This window comes from Pristis pectinata, chromosome 3 (assembly GCF_009764475.1).
Source record: "Pristis pectinata isolate sPriPec2 chromosome 3, sPriPec2.1.pri, whole genome shotgun sequence".
NCBI lineage: Eukaryota > Metazoa > Chordata > Chondrichthyes > Rhinopristiformes > Pristidae > Pristis > Pristis pectinata.
The window spans coordinates 93,524,430-93,548,688 of record NC_067407.1 but is presented as its reverse complement, the minus strand read 5'-3'; the positions used below and the strand labels follow the sequence as shown (position 1 = coordinate 93,548,688).

At 40.9% G+C, this 24,259-nt stretch overlaps 1 protein-coding gene across 1 annotated transcript; it reads left to right on the top strand.

Moving 5' to 3' along the window:
* The first annotated feature begins 218 nt into the window (after positions 1-218).
* LOC127568476 (galectin-related protein-like) lies at positions 219-14,546 on the top strand. The gene is made up of 5 exons (XM_052012277.1): positions 219-1,374; positions 2,312-2,377; positions 2,523-2,611; positions 4,183-4,360; positions 12,754-14,546. Exons 1-5 carry the CDS (start codon positions 1,342-1,344, stop codon positions 12,895-12,897), a joined length of 510 nt encoding a protein of 169 aa, XP_051868237.1. The 5' UTR covers positions 219-1,341; the 3' UTR covers positions 12,898-14,546.
* The last annotated feature ends 9,713 nt before the right edge of the window (positions 14,547-24,259 follow it).

Below are 24,259 nucleotides of genomic sequence, written 5' to 3'. Positions count from 1 at the left end.
TTCCTCCACACCTTTGACCCATCCCCTGGTGGATCTGCTCTCCCCTCCTCCCCCGCACGTGCCTATCACTATCTCTTACCTACATCTACCTATCACCACCCTGTGCCCACCCCGGCTCTGCTCTTTTGTTCACCTATCACTGCTCTGCTTTCCCCTTCCTATATATTGGGCTTCCCCTTTTCTTATCTTCAGTCCTGAATAAGGGTCTTGACCTGGAATGTTGACCACCTACTTTTCTCCACGGATGCTGCCTTGGCTGCTGAGTTCCTCCAGCATCATTGTATTTTTCATTCCATTTACCTAATTACTTACTATGTAACTTTCCCTTTCACATTTACAAGAACACCCAGATCCATCTATACTGTAGCATTCCGTTTTGTCTCTGCATTTAAACAATTTCTGCTTTTCTGGTCTTCTTGCCAGTGTGAATAAACACGTATTTCACACTTTTCACATTCTGCCAATCCTCTTGACAACTCGCTTAACCCAGCAACATCCCTTTGCAGATTTATCACTCCCAATGATATGCTCCTAAATTCATTAAGATAGGAAAGTGCTATGATAGCATATCTTATCTTTTCTTATCCTTACAACAAATTACGAGGGCATTCGGCCCATTGGGTCCAAGCCAACTGCAAGGGAGCAATGCCATTAGTATTCCTATTTCATACTCCTGTTTCGCCACAAAGAAACAAACAGTACTCAAGCCCACAGCGCAGAGTGCTAACGCCGGTCACTTTGAAAGACCTATACAATTAATCTTACTTCGCTGCTCTTTCCTCATAGTCCTGCATCAATATTTACCTTCAATTACTTCGTCAAATCTAATTTGAAAGTTGTTATTGAAACTGTTTCCTCCACCTTTTCAGATGCCAAATTCCCGATTATACATGCGACAAAAATGCCTCATTTTCCCTCTGGTTCTTTGTCCAATCACCTTAAATCTGCGAGTTTCTCTGGAATGACGAGCTTTCTGCCACTGAGAGACTTTGCACAAAACCTTTCTTGATTTGAACACCTTAAATGCCTCTGGTCTAAGTCTTGCCCTCGTTCCAGTCTGCTATCTCCCGTAATTCCTGGTTTGTGCTGCAGTTAAAACGAAAATCTGAAAGAGGATTAGTGGGATCCAGCGACGCCATTGCGACCTGCAGTCGGATTGAGGATCTGGGCCGGTGCGGAAGCTGCCCCGTCTTTGTACGCTGTTCCACCGGGACAGCACAGGTTGGTCTGGGCGGCGCAAACGCCGGTGGGCAGGCGGGGCTCGCAGTCTGGTGCACGGTGGCCTGGGCTCGGCTCAGACCCGCCTTCCTCCTGCAAGCTCGGCCCAGTTTCTGTGTAAAGATGGCGGGATCAGCAGCAAAAAGGGACAGAATGGTAAGTGCGTGGCATGGGCGAGAGAAGGAGGCGATGCTTTGCATAGGTGGCGAAGTTAGGATCATTCGGAGCCACGTTAGGGGCACCTTCTTGTGCGGGGCCGAGGCGCGGAATCTCCCAGGGAATCCGGGATCCGCTCCGCCGCGGGGTCCTGCTCTCACCACGAGAGCGCCGGTCTTTCCCTGTTCGATCCAAAACTGACTCCGACTCCTTCAGGATCACCTTGAGTTTGTTCCCGGTGTCGGGTATTCTGGGAGCCCGGTTTGCGCGTTGATTCGACTCCGGGACCCTGCGGCTCCCGATCACTCGGCTCTCGGATATTCTGGCCGTGCAGGCCGGCCCGTGATTGACTCCGGCTTCCATTCCCGGAGGCTCATCTACTCCGGGATTGTCTCCGGCTTCCATTCCCGGAGGCTCATCTACTCCGGGATTGTCTCCGGCTTCCATTCCCGGAGGCTCATCTACTCCGGGATTGACTCCGGCTTCCATTCCCGGAGGCTCATCTACTTCGGGATTGACACCGGCTTCCACTACCGGGGACACATTCAGTCCGGGGCACCGCGAGTGATACAGGCTCCCATTCCCGATGAGTGTGGGATTGACTCCGGTTCCACTCCGCTAACGCTGCCTTTTCCTGCTGCTCCCGGGGTTCAGATTTCGCACCCATTGAACGGACGCTGCACCTAATTTGCGAGAAATCTCCACTTAACTCATTCTCTCTCGATTCCAGCGCTCTATTGTTGTTGATCAAAAGGAAATCATTTGACATTGGTGAAATCCCAGATTGTGGAGGATCCGTGTTTGTTTTCATCACTCACTCCGCCCTACAATTTCTGCTGGAATATTGACACAGTGTAATATTGAAGAGAGTGTATTGTAAAATTGAATATTTAAGGGAACTGCTATAATGTATGATAATCTTCCATTTCACTCTTAGATAGTGGACGGACATCACCTGAACGACTCATTAACTTCCCCAGACTCTGAAGATGTACCACGCTTGGTAAAACAAAACACCATTCTCTGATTATTTAAATAACTTTCTAAATATTGTATTTAAAATTACCTTATTTGTCATTGCTGATTGATAATGTGCCATTCTGCTGGGCTGTGAGACTTACAAGGACCAATCCCTTACTTTCTTTAAGACTGTTCCTTTTTGTGGTACTATAAAAGGAGGAATGAGACCAGGAAAGAAGATCATTGTGATGGGTATAGTGGATCCCAACCCAGCAAGGTACTGATCAATAAATACTTTTGTATTCACTAGTGCCAAATTCAGAAAGATTTTAACAAACCTACTTAAGGCCAGGATAATCCTTTCTTTAAAAATTAATACTATGTAATGTATGTTTCTTTGGAGAAGAAAATTGTGAAAATAGTTCTCAAAAGAGGTAATTTCAAGCCTCATATTGGGGGAATAATATAAGAATGTGCATCATCCTGATTTGGAGAAAAAAACGTTTAGTGTCTAACACAGGCTGTTACGGGACAAGTGACAAAACAGCTCTCAAAACAAGTACAAATTGTACTGTTCCCATTTTCTATTGAATAAGTTCAAATTTGTTTAGGTCTGTTGTTTGTCTGAAAGGAACCATTGCTAACAGTTTGGATTAACCTTATGAAGTTGAAATGATTTGGGACTGATCTAATATATATAACCATCTAGAAAGTGAATTATCTTTGGAAATTATTCTGTTCATGCAGAGTAATGTAACTCCGCAAAAATGCAGAATGGCATTGTAGGTGGGAAATATTCAAGTTCAATTATTTGACCTTTAACAGTCCTGGAAAGTGTTACTTAAACAAAGTCCACGCACTGAGCTATTGTGGTTATGTTATGGTTCACATTAACATTTTGCTTCAACTTATTCAGACACGCTAAAACATGATAGCTTGCTTTGATTTTTATAAAGGAAAGCAATATCTAAATTTCAGATTCTATTCATTGTTCTTTAAAAAAAAATCATTATACCTTTCCATTTTGATCAAGCTTTTGGTAATCTGCTATTATAAACTGTTGCATGGCTTGATATCAAGCTTTGCTTAAAAACACTCCTGTGAAGTATCTTGTGGGCTTCTAACATGTCAAAGGCAAATTGTTATTGTTGTTATAGAAGTAAACAGACAACACTTCTGGCCATAAGATCGCTGATTATCTGTACCCTAGACCAAATCATTTTTAGTTTGGTTCCAGACACAGTCTTCAGCTGAGAGGCCACCACTCAGCACATCAGCAAGGCACAGCCCTCTCCCCACACAAGTGGTCAGCTGATGAGACAATAATGGCACAGTTAGGACATCCCTCTGTCAGATCTTGTCCCTCGCTCACTGGCTGTCAAGCCTGCTGTTTACCTTGAGTTAAATTACTCAGGACTTTGTTCAATAAAAATACTGTTTAAAAACAATTAACATTATTAAAACCAATACAGAAGTTAAGTACAAAAGAAAGCTCAACCTCGCTTAAAAACATAATAAGAATAAAGTTACAGGTTTTACCTTCTCTTAGCTGCTGATTTTCTTGTTTTGGTTTCAAAGTGCCCAGTTAACGTGGTGTGAGTTCAGCGGGTGGATTTCCTAATCTGAGAGCTGGGGAATTGTGGAGGTGTGCGCTGCCCTAAGTAGTACAGAGGTCCTGGGAGCGGAAGACGACGCCACAGCTTCCACCCCTGAATGGCCTGGTTATGGACATTTCAGCTGGCAAATCTTAGCACATCACTTGACTGATCACTTCATTTAGAGGCTTTGATAGATTAAGAAGCTTTTATTTTCTGATTGTAGTTTGTTTTCTTCTTATCCCTAATGAAGCTTTGAAATCAGTCTGTGCTGTGGAGACTCTGATGTGTCACCAGCCGATGTTGCCATTGAGCTTCAGGCGAGATTTCCTGATCAGCAGTTCGTCAGAAATGCTTTCGTTTCTGGAGAATGGGGAGAAGAAGAAACACCCATTCCCTACTTTCCCTTCATCCCAGACCAGCCATTTAGGGTGAGTAACAATTTTAGTCATATTGGAAATACTGTACATGATTTTGGCCTTTGCATTATAAGGCTAATATTGAGGCACTGTTAGTGGGGAGAGGAAGTTATACAGTATACAAGGATAATACCAGAACTGAGAGGTTATACCTTGCAGGAAAGATTGAATGGACTAAGAGTGAGATAGTGCAGTCCACTTTTAGGTATATGAGTCAACAATAAATTCATTAAAGTATTCAAGAGAAATTTCTTTACATAAAGTGCCATTAGTGTGGAACTTGTACCACAGAACAGCTGAACAGTATTATCCTGAAGGAGGACAGTACTTGAAAACAATGACACTATCGCAAGGGACACATTACCTGACAGATTGCTGGACTACTGTGAAATGTTGATGGTTCAATTCAGCTTGGATGGCCATAACCATGAAGATGGTAGCAGTAGTCTGAGCTTTCACAATAGCACTCAGAGCTTGAGTAGTTTCTGCTTGTGCTGCAGTGTAAGTAGAGATACCTGCTGTCAAATGTAACATAATGGCTGGATCTGCAGAATTGAAATGGAGCTGCCCACCACCACCATGCTAGAAAGAATGGGCTCCATGCATAGTTGGAGCGGGACTTCCCACATGCACCTTAACATTAAGTTTAGGCTTTTGAGCAGGTCAGCCATCGCACCAAGCATCTCATTTGTGCACGCATATCACCCTTCCTCTATGCCCCATGTAATCCTCACCTGAGTGCCTTGGAGCGAAACTTGTGTGCAGCTTCATGGAAAAACAGCTACTGTTTTTCATGATTAAAATCAAAAAATGTTGGAAATACTCAGCAGTCAGGCTGCATCTGGGGGAAGAGAAATGGAGTTAACGTTTCATGTCAAGGACCCTCCATCAGAACTGGGAAGGAGACAAAAGAAGGTCATTAAGCTAGGAAGGTGGAGGAGGAGGATGTCTCTGACAGGGTAAAACCAGGGTTACCACAGGGATACGTTGTAAAATAAAAAAGTTATCTGGTCAATGAATGAATGGGAGCTGTAAAAGAGTGAGAATATAGACAAAGGAATGTGAGAGTTGCAAAATGCAGAGCAGGAAGACATGGCCAGCTTGTTTCTTACCTTGTTCCTTGCTGCTGCCCTGATGACTGCAAATATGTGATGTGATGATAGAGTGCTGCTGTCCTCCTTGCTGTTTAATAGCTTGGTCCAGATTTGTCATCTGCAAACACAAGGGTGGTGTGATGGTGGGGGAATGTGCGAAACTAAGAGGTGCCTGCTCATGTGTCTTGTGTATCAGACGAAAATGTGGGATGTGACTAGTATTAATCATAAGCATATTGTATTGTCTCTGGATCCCCATGGTTGTGGCTTCTGCCTCTGCAGCTCCAGTAGTTGCAAGGAGTCTCTCCACTAAGTCAGTGAGTCAGTCAAGCACACATGTCCTCTGCCAGTCTGCTGTTATTCGTTGCAGCTATGTGTCAACTTCTCTGGCAAGAGAGGGGCAAGTGCTAGTGAGCATGTTAGATGATGTGCTTGCCTCAGCTGAATAGCTGGCAGTACACAGACTGCGAGATCATTGCTGTTTCAGTGTTGGAGTAGTGTTAAGTGTATGAGGGTCTGATGGGACACAGTAATGTCATTTGCAAGTTCTGTTTGATACAATGTTGGTGCTGTGAGCAGTGTGTGAGACTTGTGTTAGATTTTAAGTGGGGAGAGGGGGACAGGGGGGCAATGTAGACTTGAGGAGCATCACCTCATCTTCTGTTTGGGCACATTGCAGTTTTTGGGACTCTACAGAATTCAATGATTTCAGGTAAGTTGCATATTATTTGTATTTGGTGCCAGAAGCGCGGTGACACTTGCGGGCTGCCCCCAGAACACTCTACGCAAAAGATATATTTCACTGTGCGCTTCCGTATACATGTGACTAATTAAGATACATTATCTTATCTTATTAGAACTAGCCAGTTCTGCTGTGGGATTTCTCTTTCCACAGAAACTGCCTGACCTCCTGGGCATTTCCAGCATTCTCCTTTTGATACCAGGTTTCAGCAACAGCTCTGACCTGCAACTCACAATTTTCATTTTCCTTTTTTTGTTTTCTCTTTCTAACTGACGTGATTAATTTGTTAACCAGAGTGCTCTGTGAACATCAGCATCACCTGGGCAACCCTGGCTTTCTCCTATCAAAGATATTTCCTTTATCCTCTCCACCTCTCATACATCCTGTTGGCAACTCAAAATTAACGTGCTTTCTTATTTTCCCCAGTTCCAACGAATGGCCTTCAACTTGAGGGGTTAACTTTGTTTTTCTTTCCTCAGATGCTGCCTGACCAACATTTTCTGTTTTTATTCCAGTAGCTGCAGTTTTTTTTTATTTTCAAGTCATTAAATTTCTTGCACTGGATCTAGATCCTTGTGGCTTGGCTTCTTATATTGACTTCTTCTGATGCTTAACTGTATAGTGGGCTTCCTGACCTTCCATGGGGAAGAGAATTCCTTGCCTCCTTTTCCACTTTGTTTATTAGTGCCTTAAAATGGTGGCTGTGAAACTTTCTGCTTTCAGACGTCAAACCTGTATAGCCTGTTGTTCAATCTATGAAATGACTTCAGCATAATTTTAAGATGCAAAGCACCTCCCCTTAAAGAAGTGCAGCCCTCGGTTAAATTATCACTGACTGCTAGCTTCAACCTGTGTTAACCACTTTAGACAATGGGGAGCACATGCATATCAGCTGTAAGGCCATTAGCAGCACGACTGAGGTCTGATCACCACTGCAGGATCAAAGGGACACAGGCTACTTGAACATTGGAAGTCCTAAACCTGTTTTCTATATATGCCAAATGTCTCCTGCATGTTAAGTCCCACCAGAGAGAGGTGAGGGGAAGGGGCACAGAGGGAAAAACTGGTGGGCTATACTTTCTGACAGAGTTTAAAAAAATGAGTGCAAGGCCCAACTCAGATGTATGGTTAATCTATTGTTTTATTTAATGGGTTTTGGTTAACGTATTAGGTTTTGCTTTTAAAATGTATATTAAATAGCTTTTTCTGTCAGATTTTGACATTTATACACTGCATTTTGAAAGCACATACATAACTGTGCTCAGATATTTTCAAAGTAATTTCCCAATAATTAATGACACTATTGTACAAAGTATTTCTGTGCTATGTTAGTGTGTTCAACACTTTGAGGTAGTTCTGTGTGGATCCATGCTCCCCATTTGAAATTGGTGATGTAAGGGTGCCATATAATGAGGGATTGGGTGCACTCGTACTCTATATGCTGGAGTTTAAAAGAATGAAGAGGTCTAATTGAAACATATAAAATACTGACAAGGCTTGATAGGCTGAAGACAAGGAGGATGTTTCCACTGGCCAGGGAGTCTAGAACCATGGGTCACGTTCTCAGGATATGGGATAAGACATTTCGTACTGATTTGAGAAAGTTCGATCACTCAAACGATAGTGTTTCCATGTAATTGTTCTCCACAGCCCTCTGTGGAAGTCAAGCCATGGAGTATACTTAAGAAGCTTGTCACCACACTGTAGAAAAGATACAATGGTGCGCGAGAGAGTGCAGAGGAGATTCACCAGGATGTTGCCTGGGATGGAGCGTTTCAGTTGTGAGGAGAGAGTGGAGAGGCTAAGTGGTTAAGAGGGGACATGATTGAGGTATATAAAATTATAAGGGGTACAGATAGGGTAGACTGCAGGAATCCTTCCCTGGTATCAGTGGTAGATAAAACTAGAGGACGTAGAATTAGGGTAACAGGTAAGCGATTTAGAGGAGATCTGAGGGAGATGTTTTTCACCCAGAGAATGATGAGTGCTTGGAGTACACTGCCTGAGAGAGTGGTGGAAGCAGAGTCGCCAACAACAGTTAAGTATAAGATGAGCATTTGAATCGCCTAGGAAGAGAAGGGTGGAAGATGGGATTGATATGGATGAGCACCCCAATGATTTGTATGGACACACTAGACCAAATGGCCTGTTTCCATGCTCTATTTCTCAGTGGGACAGATTGATTTCAAGACACAAAAGACATCTATGTGTTTGGGGAGAGAATAGGAATTTGGCATTGAGGCAGAGGATCATCCATCAGTGCATTGATTGGTGGAGCAAGCTTGAAGAACCAAATGACCTATTTTAGCATCTATTTTTCCATGTTATTTAAGATTATTTCCAAAAGAATAAGAGGCAGGACGAGGAAGTGGTTTTACACAGTGAAGTGAGTTGTAATGATTTTGAATGTATCGTCCAAAAGTACGGTTGGAGCAGTTTAATAGTAATTTTCCAAAGAAAATGGATACCTGTTTGCTGGAGAGGATGGGGTGGGATTTGCTATGGGGAAAGTGCAGGCTAACGAGACTAATCATCTCATTAGCCTGCACTTTCTTTCAGGCATGATGAGCTAAATATTTTCCTGTGCTCAAACTGTTCAATGTAATTTATAAGAAGTTCTTACTGCTTTCTCTATCCAGGGGTAGTATTGCTGCATTTCACCAGACTTTGACCTTCATTCTTAACCAGAGTTAACATATCAAGTTCATTATCTTTCATTAAATCTATGAAAAGTTAAAAATCAAATTTGTTTGAACTTGCAGAGAAGGGGGTGTGGTGGAGAGAAGAAAGGGAATGTCTGTGATAGGTTGGAGATCAGGAAACTGAACAATGCACGTGGTGTGGTGCTGGCAGTGCTGAAAGCTGGTTAATCACAGCTGATCTGTCTGGAGGAGATGTAAATAGGAGGAGAAGAATGAAAATGAAGGGGGGGAGAGAGGGGAAAAAACTGGAATTGTGGGATGCAGAATGTAAAAGCAAAGTACTGCAAATATGAAAGACAAGCAGAGAATGCTGGAAATATTCAGCAGGTCGGGCAGCATTAGCAGAATTAATGCTTTGGGTCAGAATTAATGTTTCCCCAGAACTGGCCAGGTCAGATACAAACCCGAAAGGCGAGTGATCTGAAATTGCTGAATTCAGTATTAAGCCCTGAGAGCTTTCTGTGCTTGACAAAAGCTGAAATGCAGCCCTTGAGATTATTGGTTCAGAGTAGGAGGCCAAAGACAGAAGTCAGAGAGACAGTGGAATGGGCTGTTAAATTGATAGGCAACTTTTGTGATCAAGGTCACCCCTTTTGCTGACTGATTTCCAGCAGTGTTTTGCTTTTTGATTACTGCTCCATATATCCTGTATGCAAGCTTGCATTTGAATAAGATTTCTATGAAATATCAGACAAATCACTTTGCCTCATAAATATCGGTTCAGGATTTCAGAAGTCCAAAGTTACAGAGTTTTAGAATATTGTAACTTATGTCAGCTGTGGCTTAATGGGTGGCTGTCTCACCTCTTAGAATGTTGTGGCTCAAGTCCTGCTGCAGTTTCATCTACAAAAATCAAGGCTGACTTTCTGCTGGTGCTGCACTACTGACTGTCATCTTTGGAGGAGATGTTAAAATAAAACCTTGTAATAAGGTCTCATGGCACTTATTTTACAAGGAGTTATCACATTGCCTTTTGGAAGAGCACGTTGGCTGCCACGTTCTACTGCACTTCCAAAGTATTTAATTGCTGTAAAGTGCTTCAGGCTATCTTGAAAGGGAAGTAGAATGTGCTACAGAAATACGACTTTATTTTCTAGTTAACCATGTTCTTGCTTTTGTTATATTCTATATGTAATATTGAGACAATAAGAGTTATCATAGCCATTCATGTAACTTTAACCTTCAAACATTGCCAAAGTTCAATAAGTTCCACAATAAATTCCTCAATTATATCAGCTGTTTGATTCATTCTTGAAAGAAAATTATGCGATAACAACATTTCTTAAGTGAATTTGTCGCTATCATAACCCACAACATTTCAGTTGTGTGGGGGGAAAAAATCAACATAGTGGAGATACAAGAGACTGCAGATACTGGAATTTGGAGCAAAAAAAAACTGCTGGAGGAACTCAGCAGGTCAGGCAGTATCTGTGGAGGGGAAGGGACAGTTGACCTTCTGGGTTGAGACGCTTCATCTCGACTGGAATGAAGTACCCTTTTTTGTGAAGTAATTCTTGGATTGAAGTGGCAAAAGGCTGAAGTGGTGGCAAATTGGGACTGGATCTACACTGAGGCACAGAGTATGGAAGTGCAATCTTATAGAGGAAGATTACAAAAACTAGAAAACAATTGTACAATTTTCAGAAATAGTGTAGATTATTAATCATAAGTGGTATTAGTTTTGCAGATAATCTTCAAATATGCTTCTGCTAAAATACTGAAACCAAATAAATTATATTCTTATTTTATTTCTTATCAACCAGCTGGGTACTTTGGAAAGTGGTGAGATGCAAGTTCCAATTACTATATTTTGTTAAAATTCTAAAAATGAAGTTAGTGTATAACACAGGAAAATGATTACATAACTGCTTGTGAGAAAACTGACTACAAGAACAACAACCATTTCAATTTTTATAGCACCCTTTAACTTAGCAAGAATGTCTCAAAGCTAATCACAGGGATATTATCAAATATATTGATGCGGAGCCACTGAAGATGTTAGGAGAGATGACCAAAAGCTTGTTAAAGAGGTAGAATTTAAGGAGAATCTTAAAGGAGAAAAGAGAGATAAAGAAGTGGTCAAAGCTTGTGGAGGAAATTCCAAAGCTTGGACCTTGGCAGTTGAAGGTACGGCTGTCAGTGGTAGAAAGATTAAATTTGGAGTGGGCAAGATGCGAGAAGTGGAGATATCTTGATGGATTATAAGACTTGGGGAGATTACATAGAGACTGAGTGATGAGATAAAGAAGGAGTTTGAAAATAAGGAAGTGAATTTTGATATTAAGATGCTGCTTAACTAGGATGCAGTGTATATTAAGAAACATGAGTAAACAGGACTTCTATGAACTAGAACATGGGTTGCAGTATTTTGGATGACCTCAGGTTTATGGAGAGTGGAACATGGAGGCCATCCAGGATTATGTTGGAACAGTGCAATCTAGAGGTAACAAAGATATGGATTAATTTCAGCCAGTTACAGGAGATGGGTGTTAAAGTGACCCACATGATGCAAAAATCTTGTGTATCAGCTCGCATTGGAGGATTGAGTGACATTATAGACTGTCACCATTGCATTGCTGTAAATCTACAATTTAATACAGTATACACATTTAACATGGTGAAATCCAAGTGTTGGGGATTCATCCTTGATTGTGGCTGTCTTCCAAACTCTATAAACTTCAAAGTACTTTTGTAGATTAAAAATTGCCGATCTGGACAGGTAGATATTTTTTCTGCAATTATTTATAGATCCTTGAAAAATGGCAGGTTGTTGCACAATGGCAGGTGTGGATGGAAAACACATGTTTTCTTTCCTTTGCAACACAGAATACAGTATGCTATTATATTCATGAAGGCAAAAAAATTAAAAATATATAATTCATGACAGTGATAAAACCTGTGCTTTTATGCAACTTTCATACCTCCACACTAAAAGTCATGGACACCTTCACTCTAAGCAGTATTCCAGTTTATTGTGCAAATTTAGGCCATTTTTCATTTCTGTTTCTGATGTCATTCTTATTCTTTATAAACTAACCTGCACATTTTTTCAGTATGAGACATGAGCTAACAGTTGTAAGTATGTGGCTGCTCAGAAAGGAAAAGCAGTACACTCATCATTGCAGACATCCACCGTGCTGATAAATGAACATTTTTTTTGGTGAGGTCTCCATCCCCTTACTCCCACCTTTCCCCCTCTGCTGCTGTTCTTGCTGGAGCTGCTTGTCCTGCTATGCAAGGCTTGCAGCCTTGTGCAGACCCCACAGAATCCCCACCACCCCAAGCTTTTCCTGGCAAAGCCTCGCAGGATCTCCAGCATCCAGTTCATTGCTGTCTGAAGTCAGCAGGTCACAGCCACCAAGTGCATTGCAAGCAGGTGTTGGATCTCAGGCAGGCTGTGGCTGCCATCTCCTACAAGCAGTGATTGGTGCTGGGTTAATGATTAACTTAAATAAATGTGATTGTTAAATTTTTGATAATTAAGATTTTTGTTTTTGATATTAAGGTATATAGGACAAAACAATTATCTATGCAGTTTGGTCATAGATCTGTCATGATCTCATTTGGCAGAACAATCTCAGGTGGCAGAATGCCAAGAAACATAGTGGGAGTTACTTTCTTTTGATGGACTAAAGCCATTCGGAAAGGCAGCTCCCCACTTTCTTAAGGATGGCCAATATATGCTGATCTTGCTAGTGACATCCGCGTCTCATTAATGAATTTTTTAAAATGGTCATTTATTCCTGTATTCCAAGGAGTAGGATCTAATATTTTATGTACTTAATATTCTACATAAATGTATCATATTGTAGTTGTGTTGATAATTACACTGTATTAAAGGCTATTATTTATTTTCACAATCTGCAGCTTGAAATACACTGCGAATACCAACGGTTCCGCATATTCATCGACGGACATCAGCTTTTTGATTTTCATCATCGTGTTGAAAACTTTTCAGCAATTAATGAAATAAAAATTATTGGTGACTTGCAACTGACCAAACTTGGTTAAGGGTTGCTGGGATTGTCAGGAAGAAACATGAACTATCTGCTGTTAGGTCAAAGACTCATCATCGTGCATGTGAGGCAGTACCAGCTGGGTCTAAGCTGTCTCAGTGTTGGTCTCCATTGTCTGTTGTGTGAAAAGGAGAATCAAATTGTTGTTTGCCATTGGGAGCAATTAGGGGAAATGATTGTGGCAGTCAATAAAATACAGTTAATAACGGTTCTGAGCTGCAAGGAGGATACATTCTAGTTGCGGCTTCACATGTCCAGAACATTAATTCAAATACATGGGAGGGGGAGGGTAGCAGGGCAGTGAACACAGTATTTTTGGGTTGTTTACACCTTGCACTTCGTTATGTGTTTCCGCACTGAACTGACAGCACAAATAATTAACAAATATATATTTTAAAGAAAGAATGAACAGTCAGGGTATTGTTTAGATTGTAAATGACATGCTTTGTGTACTGTAACATGGATGGTGTATTTTGTGCTATGTAATACCATGTATTTATAACTATCTTGCCTTTTAGTCTTAATGAATTATTAACCATCAACTGTAGAGTATGTTAACAAATGAATGTACCAGATGTTTAGAATGTTTCTGTAAATGAGAAGTATATTTCTAGAAATTCCTAGGTTAATAATAATTTTATAGATTACAAGCAATAAATGTAGGTATCCCTGTAATGGAGTTTTAAAAATCACATAAAAATACAATACATGATGCTATTCATATAATTAACTTTCTAGAACTATATGTTGATTTATGCTTCAATATGCTTTGGATTAATTCTGCTAAATTAAACTGTAATCAGAATGGAGGTAAACACTTTCTATCACTGCAATGAGTTGTATTGTAACTAAAATAATATTTCACTAAATAAAAATTTCTAAGTGTAAAAGAATACTAAATTGAAAGGAAGACTAGAATATCTGATATTTTACATGTTTTCATTTATATGTAAACTGACTGGCTTGGGTAAACTGAGTTTGTTATCAGCTGCTATCATTTAGCAATACAGATAAATACATAAGTCAAACAGACTGGTAGATCTAATTGGAGAGATCAGTGGGATGTTTTATGACCAAATATTTTAGATCAGAATGTTGATTTTAAAAATTATGCCAGAAGATGGCAAATTAATATCATGAAAGTTGCTTTCCAGATATTTACATGTTCTGTGTTTAGAATAAATACTTTGGCATTATTCACTAATTTTTAATGTTTTCCTGCATTTGTTAAAGTACATTTTCCCCAAATTCTACTGTATAATTGACTGTATATCTGTATATTTGGCTTGTGTGCAAAAGCACACGTTGAATTCAGGAAGTCATTAATGAAACTTATTATTAGAAATATCAATATTATGGAAACCCTGTATTAATATCTCATCCTGATTATTTTTCCACCTCTAAATGAGGGTAGAGTATAAACTTGATTGTGGCATTATCCAATGCCTCTTTGCTTTTTTTCTACTTCTCTTAACACTGCAATGTATTGGTGGGTAATTTAGAAGTTATATCAATGTATGGAGACATAACTCACTATAATTTATCGAAGATGCCTTTTGAAATGTAATGCTGTCATGAATATTGTGCCCTTAATTTTGTTAAGATCAATTGATAGCACAATTAAGAATAAATATTTGTAATTTCCCCATACTTTGTCTTTTTTCCCCTCCATCCTTCCCCTTCATTTTCTTTCCCTTTTTCAATGTAGTCCTCCAGTTGGAGAGTGCTGGGGAAGATGGTGGCTAATATGTCCACAGACTCAGGTTGAAAGATGATTCAACAGAGCTTCAACAAATAACTCACCTTCAAATGGCTTTATTCATAATGGAAGATACAGCTGAGGGCAATGTTATCACTATTCTTTCATTAACGGTAGTGATAACCCACCCCTGAATATGCCAGCTTTGGTCAATGTTAAGGTTGTGAATTCAAACTGTAGTTCAGAGACCCAGTCTGAACACGACATTTAGGTTGTCACTCCTGAGAGTCTGTTGCCCGACTGGAAGTCTTGGATGAGACATTAAACTGAGGCTGATCTGCTCTCTGTATAGGATTCCATGACCATTGTTTCTAAGAATAGGAATGCTTTCCCTGATGTCTTAGGGCAAAACATATCCCTGAATCAGTATCAATAAAATAGATTATCTGATTCTTGCTTGGTCTCCCTGCATCCTTCTGTTTTTTAAAACATATATTTCTGCTGTCCTAATACATTGTTCGGTGTTTAATTAAACTGCCAATGTAACTGCCTAGAATTACAATCTATGTTCCTTAAAGGTTATTTTCTGGAATATTCAACATACTACCTCTCAGAGTGAAGAGTTGTGGGTTTGAACCTAAGATTCTCCACAGTGAATTCTTGATTTAAATAATGAGATTTAAGAAAGAACAAAAAATATAATTCAAGGAGCTATGCTCCTATTCATATTTTTCTGGAGAGCAAGAAATAAGAACAAATCCCAAAGTGACCAGTAACATGGAGCTACAAAGACTCATAACGGAAACCCAAAGGCACCTAAACAGTGGTGATAAGGGGTCAGAGGTGATAGAAGTAATCTCTGGATAATGCTGAGTATCACAGCCCTTGGTAGAATGTGTTCAACATTTATATTCTCTTGTCAACTTCAAGAATATCAAATGTAGTACCATTTTGAAGACCAGCACTAAGCTCTACCATTATATTGTTGACTGCTCCACTCCCTTCCTTTCCTTTCAGTGGAACAAATTGACAGGGGAGAGTACAACAGGTAGCTGATACTCCGGCATCTAGTTAGCACCAGGTCACAAAAACAAATTTCTACTCCAGTGTAAAATTAATTTTTTTAGTATTAATGTCATTTTCTAAATTGATATAATTTGTTTTAAAAAGAATTGAATAGGACTGACCATAGTAAGAGTAAGAGCTGAGCATTCTCCTGTTTTAATCATCCTGTTTTTGACTGCCAAAGCCATAAACTCTGTATTTTCTCGGTTGGTCTCCCTACACCCTTCTCTTAAAAACATACCTTTCAGCTGCCCCAGTGCATGGTTTGCTGTTTAGTAATCCCACTGTGAACCACCTTGGCACATTTTACTGCATTCAAAGCGCTACATAAATGCAGATAATGTTTAGTTGGGATTGCAGAATTCAGTTTATGGTGCAACAATCATAGTGTAGCATATAAACAATGTTCTTCAACAAGATAATCATCAGTTCATTAAATTGGCTGTTTGTTGCTTTGCGCAGCACAAATTATGTTAGCATGCTTTTTAAGTGATGTGTCTCCACCTCCTCCAAACCAATGCCAATTGTTTTTATGCCATGAAGGAAGAAACAAACATGATAAAGATGAATTAGGTGGGCGGTGCTGCTAGCATTATCTTTTAATTATCACCAGGCCAGGAAACATTCCAGTTGTATATGTTTTACGAAAACTTCAAGTAGTGTATAGTAAATCTTAAAAGCAAAATGATGCAGATACCAGAAATATAAAATAAAACAGAAAATTCAGGAAACACTTAGCAGGTTGGGCAGCATCTGTGGAGAGAGAAACAGGTCGAAGTCCTTTCAACAGAAAGGCCTCGAAAGTCTTGTTCCTTGCCTCTGGGATGGGAAAGGGAATCACTTCACTTGTCTTCATTAAGGATTCCTGGACGCTATTCACAATCTTTCCTCAGGATTCATTTTAGACAGTTTCAGCAGAATATTTGACAGGTTTTTGAGGGATGGGGGAAGTTATGGGGACAGGGTTGGCCCTAACCAAGCTTAATCTGATCTTGCCCTTACTGGACACCCTATGCATGTTTGTACTAAGCGTGACCATGTACCATGTGGCCAAACAAGGTGTGAATGTAAGCATGAGTTTTGGTAGCTCCCAACCTAGAATACAGGGCCAGTACAAAATCTTAAGGCCATCCATATAATATTTTTCCATGCTATCCTGGATTAGCTGCTTCAACAGCTGGGAGTCAGCTGGTCTGCATTGCTTAATTCTGCACTGATTATCATCATTACTAATTCTGTAATGAGGAACTTATTGCTCCTGGACAATTCAATAAGAATATTTAGTACTTTGGGATAATGATAAGCTCTTATATCTAATGAATTACTTTGAAGTGTTACCACTTTGTTAAGTAGACAGACACCAACCAATAATGTCCCAAAGTGGCAAATAAGATAAACGATCAATGAATCTACCTTTTAATGAATGAATAAATATTGTCCAGGACATCAGAGAACTGCCCTACTCTTCTTAAGTAGTGCAATTAGTAGTCTAGCAGTTCGTGTAATGCTATTACAGTGCCAGTGACCCAGGTTCAATTCCGGCTGCTGTTTGTAAGGAGTTTGTACGTTCTCTCCGTGTCTGCATGGGTTTCCTCCGGGTGCTCCAGTTTCCTCCCATATTCCAAAGGTGTACAGGTTAGGAAGTTGTGGGCATGCTATATTGGCGCCGGAAGCGTGGCGACACTTGCGGGCTGCCCCCAGAACACTCCATGCAAAAGATGCATTTCACTGTGTGTGTTTCGATATACATGTGACTAATAAAGATATCTTAAAAATCTTAAAATACTTTACATCGAATTGAACAGGCAAACAGAGCATTGAGTTAATGTTTCATCTAAAATATGGCACCCCCACAATATTCCATGGCAAAGTCAAATCATTTTTTCCTATTCTGGAGGGGACCTTGACACCATTACCTCATGACTCAGGATGCTCATTTATAATGGAACTGACTTGGAAAAAGAAAAAAAACTGGTATTTATACAGTAATTTCCCCACTAGAAAGAAACCAAAGTAAGTACAGTACTTTTGAAGTACATTTACTGCTGTAATGTAACATCCAGCAGCAAATTTATGCAGATTAAACTCCCAAGAGCAGCAATGTATTAATGATTGGATAATCTTTATGAGAACTGCTGATTGAGGGATAAACATTGGCAAGCACAATGGTGATAATTCTCCTGCTCTTGAAAACAACAGTCATGGGATCTTTAACATCCAGAGAAGGCAGATGTTTCTTCGTTTAATACCTCATCAAAAAGGCAGCACCTCCAACTATTGGCCCAGACTCCTATACCCAGAAATTGGATTTCTCCTATTTTTGGTGGACTAACTCTAACTTAGTTCCCCCTTATGTCCAGTTTGAAATGGCATTGGGACGATTTACACCTGGGAACACATGCTGAAATGGGACCTGTATTATTTCCAATGTGACCTCACTCAATTTGGCATATTTTCTGACACTGCTGCTGTGGAACCAGAAGGGTGCCAGACTTTAAAGGTACAGCAGTAATACACAACACATAATATGGCTGCAGTGGGGGAGACAAATACCATTTTTGCACAAAGGAACATGTAAATCTTGTTCAAAATCATAAAGGCCATGGAACAGATCCAATATGTAAAGGGAGCCAGGAGACATGCCAGGCCCACCATAAGAACATCTCAGTAGTCTCCTTCAGGTGTGACAATCCACACACAACTGAGCAATGTGAAACAAGTTTCATGTCCTCACAATGTACGTCATGGTAATCTGAACTTCAACAGTTATATCTGCAAAATGGAGATTCTCATGGAGAAATGTTTTTGATGCAGAGGTCTGATTTCTTTAAGCGACTTGCCTCCCATCAGGAAATACAGAGATATTGTGACAAGAGCATTTAAGTAACTGCAGCAGGGATTCATTCAGTCAAATATTATGAGAGGGGCAGGTGGATCTGCAAAGCAGGAAGTGAGAATTTTTGTATCACCTGGGCTCCCCCAGCTAGTTATGTTGGTGGCACTGACTGAAGTGTGGCGAGGATCCCTTGACTTGCATGTGACAATGATTTCACTGACAGTGCTTCCTTCCACTCAGCTGAGGAGTGAGGCTGTGGATGCTGAACTGGGACACTGCCCTGCCAGCTGCCCTCTTCCTTTTGGTCCTCTTGCACCTACTGCCCTCCAGACTCTGCTTATGGCTCTCTCACCCTTCCTCTGCCACCTGCTGCTGTCTTTGGTCTGCAGCATGCAGCAGACAAGTGAGGTATCACCATGGGCTTTGCATATATTGCTCTGTGGTTGAACAGAGAGTTGGTGAGAATAGTCACAAAAAGACGATATCAATTGGTCCCGGGATCCTTTCCTCTGGGAATTGCAAGTCACTGAAAATGTTTGAATGTGTGTCCCATCTCAGGATGAAAGAATCCTTTCCAATGACAAAATTATTTTTGTGATTCACGTCTAGCCGCATGTTTAGAGACATGGCTGAGATTTGCTGCTACTTCTTGGAAAGATCCTGAAGCTAGGAAGTTGAGAGTAAAAGTGACCTTGACCTCAATGGAGAGGGTGGCCCAGGCACAAGAGTGTGGATTTAAGTCTTTTGTTGGTTTGAATACAGCAATACACTTCTCAATTCCTCTGCTTGCTAGATAATATTGGTTCGTGGAATGAGATGGCTGCTCTGTGAGGACAGATTGAGTAGGATGGACCTTTAATCTTGGAGTTCAGAAGCATGAGAGCTGATGCCAATGAAACAAAAAAACTCTTATAAGATGGGAGAGCCAATGCTGAGAGGCTGTTTCTTCTGGTTAGCTAATCTTGAAATTCAAAGGTAATGTCTCTAAATGTTGGAATGAGGTGAGGAGAAATCCCTTCACTCAGAAGCATGTGAATCTTTGGAAATGTCTAAACTAATTGCCTGTAAATCCTCTCTTTATGCAAGTATTCAAGACAGATCAACAAAGTTTTGTGTGCAAATGAAATCAAGGGGATCAGGCAAAAAGTGAAGCCAAGATAGAGAATCAGTATTCTCTTATGGAGCAATGGAGCAGGCCCAAAAGGCCTATTCCTGATGGTGTTTCTTAGTTTCCAAACCAAAAGTGTTTGGAAAGTGCAACATGAAATGGCTAAGCATATCTACTATTATACTGCACCCCAGGTTTCTGAAAGAGGTAGCTGAAGAGATTGTGGAGGCGTTAGCAGTGATCTTTCAAGAATCACTAGAGTCAGGAATGGCTCCAGAGGCAATCGCAAATGTCACTCCACTCTTTAAAAAGGGAGGGAGGCAAAAGAAATTAAATTATAGGCCGGTTAGCCTGACTTCAGTGGTTGGTAAGATGTTAGAGTTCATTATGAAGAATGAGTTTTTGGGGTACTTGGAAGCACATGATAAAATTGGCTGAAGTCAGCATGGTTTCCTTAAGGGGAGATCTTGCCTGACTAATCTGTTGGAATTCTTTGAGGAAGTAACAAGCAGGATAGACAAAGGAGAGTCAGTGGATGTTGTTTACTTGCATTTTCAGAAGGCCTTTGACAAGGTGCGACACATGAGGCTGCTAAACAAGATAGGAGCCCATGGTATTAAAGGAAAGGTACCAGCATGGATAGAAGATTGGCTGACTGGCAGGAGGCAAAGAGTGGGAATAAAGGAGGCCTATTCTGGTTGGCTGCCAGTGACTAGTGGTGTTCCCCAGGGGTCGGTGTTGGGTCCACTACTTTTCACATTATATGTTAATGATCTGGATGACAGAATTGAGGGCTTTGTGGCCAAGTTTGCGGATGATACAAAGATAGGCGGAAGGGCAGGTAGTGTTGAGGAAGCAGGGAGTCTGCAGAAGGACTTGGACAGGTTGGGAGAATAGACAAAGAAGTGGCAGATGGAATACAATGTAGGGAAGTGTATGGTCATGCACTTTGGTAGAAGGAATAAAGGCGTAGACTATTTTCTAAATGGGGAGCGAATTTAGAAATCAGACGTGCAAAGGGACTTGGGAGTCTTAGTGCAGGATTCCCTAAAGATTAACTTACAGCCTGAGTTGGTAGTAAGGAAGGCAAATGCAATACTAGCAATTATTTCAAGAGGACTAGAATATAAAAGCAAGGATGTAATGCTGAGGCTTTATAAGGCATGGTCAGACCACATTTGGAGCACTGTGAGCAGTTTTGGGCCCCATATCTAGGGAAGGATGTGCTGGCACTGGAGAGGGTCCAGAGGAGGTTTACGAGAATGATCCTGGGAATGAAAAGAATTAACATATGAGGAGTGTTTGATGGCTCTGGGCCTGTACTCGCTTGAGATCAGAAGGATGAGGGGGGATCTCATTGAAACCTACCGAATATTGGTATTGGTATATTATTGTCACTTGTACCGAGGCACAGTGAAAAACTTGTCTTGCATATTGAAAGGCTTGGATAGAGTGGATGTGGAGAGGATGTTTCCAGTAGTGGGAGAGATCAGGACCAGAACAAAAGGCCATCCCTTTAGAACAGAGATGAGGAGGAATTTCTTCAGCCAGAAGTTAGTGAATCTGTGGAATTCGTTGCCTCAGATGGCTGTGGAGGCCAAATCATTGGGTGTATTTAAAGCAGAGGTTGATAGGTTCTTGATTAGTAAGGGTGTCAAAGGTTATGGGAAGAAGGCAGGAGAATGAAGTTAACAGGGAATAATAAATCAGCCATGATCGAATGGAGGAGCGGACTTGATGGGCTGAATGGCCTCATTCTGCACCTATGTCTTATGTTGGAGAGACTCAGTTGAATAACTGCAGTGCATTTTGTAAATGAAACACAATTCGGTTACAATATGCTGGTGGTGAAAGAAATGTATGTTTAGGATAGGGTTGAAATCACATGGGTTGCTTGGCCTGAATGGTGTTGAGCTTCTTGAGGGTTGTTGGAACTGTACTCATCCAGGAAGTGCAGAGTATTCTATCACACTGCTGACTTATGCTGTATGGATTATGGAGATGTCAGGAGATGAATCACTTGGTGCAAGATATCTAGCCTTTGATCTCCCCTTGTAGCTACAATATTTATGCTGCTGAATCACTTGAGTTTCTGACCCCCAGGATGTTGCTGGTGGGAGATTTGGCAACAGTAATGCCATTGAATGTCAAGTGATGATAGATCAACTCTTGTTGGAGTTGGTCACTGCCTGGCACTTTTATGGTGCAATTATTTCTTATCATTCAGCCCATGCCTGAATGTGGGAAAGATCTTACTGCATGCAGGTGTGGACTGCTTCATTTGCCGAGGAGTTGTGAATGGAATTAAACATTGTGCAAACTACAACAAACATCCCCACCTTTGATCTTAAGATGAAGCAGCTGAAGAAAGTTGGACTCAGAACACTATCCTGAGGAACTCCTACACATGTTCCAGGGCTGGGTGATTCACTTCCGAAACACATCAACTATTTTCCTATGTGTGTGCTATGTCACCAACCATTGGTCAGTTAGATGCTGCCTTGGGCAGTGATTTTCGTCTTATTTCTGGAATTCAGCTCTGTGGTCCATTTTTGGACCAAGGTTGAAGTCTGGGGCTGAGTGGTCCTGGTGAAACCCAAAGCAGCCATTGGTGAGCAGGTTATTGACAAGTAACTACTGCTGGATAACATTGTCAAAGATGGCTAGCATCACTTTCCTGATGATTGAGAATATACTGATTGGGCAGTAATTAGCTGGATTGGACTTGTCCTGCATTTTGTGAACAGGGCAAATTAGTGCAAATTTACCCATTATCAGGGAGGTGGCTTTGTTGTAATTGTACTGAAACGATTTGCCAGAGCTATGGCTATTTCTGGAACACAGATCTTCAATCTACCACACTACAGCCAGGGTGTTGAATGGTCCCATCATCTTTGCTGTATCCAGTGTCCTCAGCCATTTCTTGATACCACAGGAAATGAACTGATTTGGCTGAAGAATGATTTCTTTGATGGTGAGGGTCTCAGGGGGAGGCCAACCTAGATCATCTAGTGAACTGAGTTACAAATGCTTCAGCCTTTGTCTTTTGCACTCTTTCACTGAGGATGAGGATGTTCTTCCGGCCTCCTTCTCCTAATAGCTGTCCAATTATCCACATCTATTAATGACTAGATGCGACAAGGTTGCAGTGCTTTGACCTGAAGTGTCTGTTATGGGATCGCTTAGCTCAATTGCACGCTGTTTTTGTTGTAGCGCACTTGTGGTTCTGCATTTCAACTGCACCAGGTTAGTACCTCATTTTGGGTACACCTGCTGTTGCTTCTCCCTACCCTACTCATTGAACTGGGGTTAATCCCCTGGCTGGTTGGAGAGAGACCATGAGGTAATGGATTGTTGTGGCATACATTTCTGCCATTGATGATGATCCATGTCTCCTCATGGATGCCCAATTTTGAGCTGCCAGCTTTGTTCTGTGACTATCCTATTTAACAGAATTGCAGTATCACATAATACAACAGAGGGCATCTTTCATGTAAAGAAAGGACTTTGTTTGCACAACAGCTGAGCACCTTCTAACAATGCTATCACACATCTGCCACAGGTAGACTGATGAGGATGAGTTCAAGGTGGTTTATCCGTCACTAACTGTTGCAGACCAAATCTGACAGCTATGTCTCTCAGGACTTGGTCTGTTTGGTCAGTGGGAGGCCACACTTGGTGATGAACATTGAAATCTTCCACCCAGAGTACATTCTGTATCTCTGCTACTTTCAGTGCTTCTTCCAATTGTTAAATATGGAGGAACATTGATTCACCAGCTGAGAAAGAAGAGCAGGTGGTAATCAGGAGATTGTTTCTTTGTCCATGTTTGACCCTATGCCATGAGATAATGGAGTATGGAATCAATATTGGGGATTCCCAGTGTCACTCCCTCCCACTTGTGTACCATAGTGCCACGCCCCACCCCCCAAAGGGCTTGCCGTGCCAGTGGGAAAAGAAATACCCAGTGTGAAAGAATCACAGCCATCTCCAGAGAGTTTAAAAGCCTAAGGTATAGTAGTCATTAATATAAACAAGAACCAGCCTTCAAACTGCTTTCAAATATAACCTACAAGCAGTAATTGTTTTTGAAAACCATCACTGCTGTATGTGAAGGGGGAGGTTACTGGCTCACAGCAGGAGTCACTTAAGAGATATACTTTGGAAATTTAAGTGATTCTTCAATATATTGACCAAATGTACAGACAATAGGGCAACCTTAATTGGACAACATCAAACAAGGCTTCAGGCACCTTGAGCTAAGATATTTTACACCATTGGGACCTAGATGAAAGGATTCCAGACTGGCTATTTTACCACATAGCACACAGTCATATTTATTCTGTCAATCAATACTTGGGATGTTTGTGTATCCAAAGAACCACTGCTCACAACACAGTGGTAAAAAAAGGATGTTTAGGATGTCTGGTTTTTGTCCTCAAAAGCTTTCCGAATGTCATTGTGAACCAGCTGATCTCATAAAAGCTGTTTGAATATTCAATTAGTTTTGTTGGTTAAGAGGTGTTCTCTTTGTAAATCTATAACTTGACAGAATCATTTGTTCACATCCAAAATACTGAACTATGTATTGTAACAATTAAAATTGTATTTGATCATCTGCTATTATCTTTTATAAAAGTTTGATGTGC

Excerpts from the sequence above, each read along its gene's own strand:
- LOC127568476 (XM_052012277.1), top strand. The coding sequence starts at position 1,342 with ATGGCGGGATCAGCAGCAAAAAGGGACAGAATG. Across the intron at positions 2,378-2,522 it reads CTGAAGATGTACCACGCTTG|ACTGTTCCTTTTTGTGGTAC; the intron begins GTAAAACAAAAC and ends ACTTTCTTTAAG. Across the intron at positions 4,361-12,753 it reads TCCCAGACCAGCCATTTAGG|CTTGAAATACACTGCGAATA; the intron begins GTGAGTAACAAT and ends CACAATCTGCAG.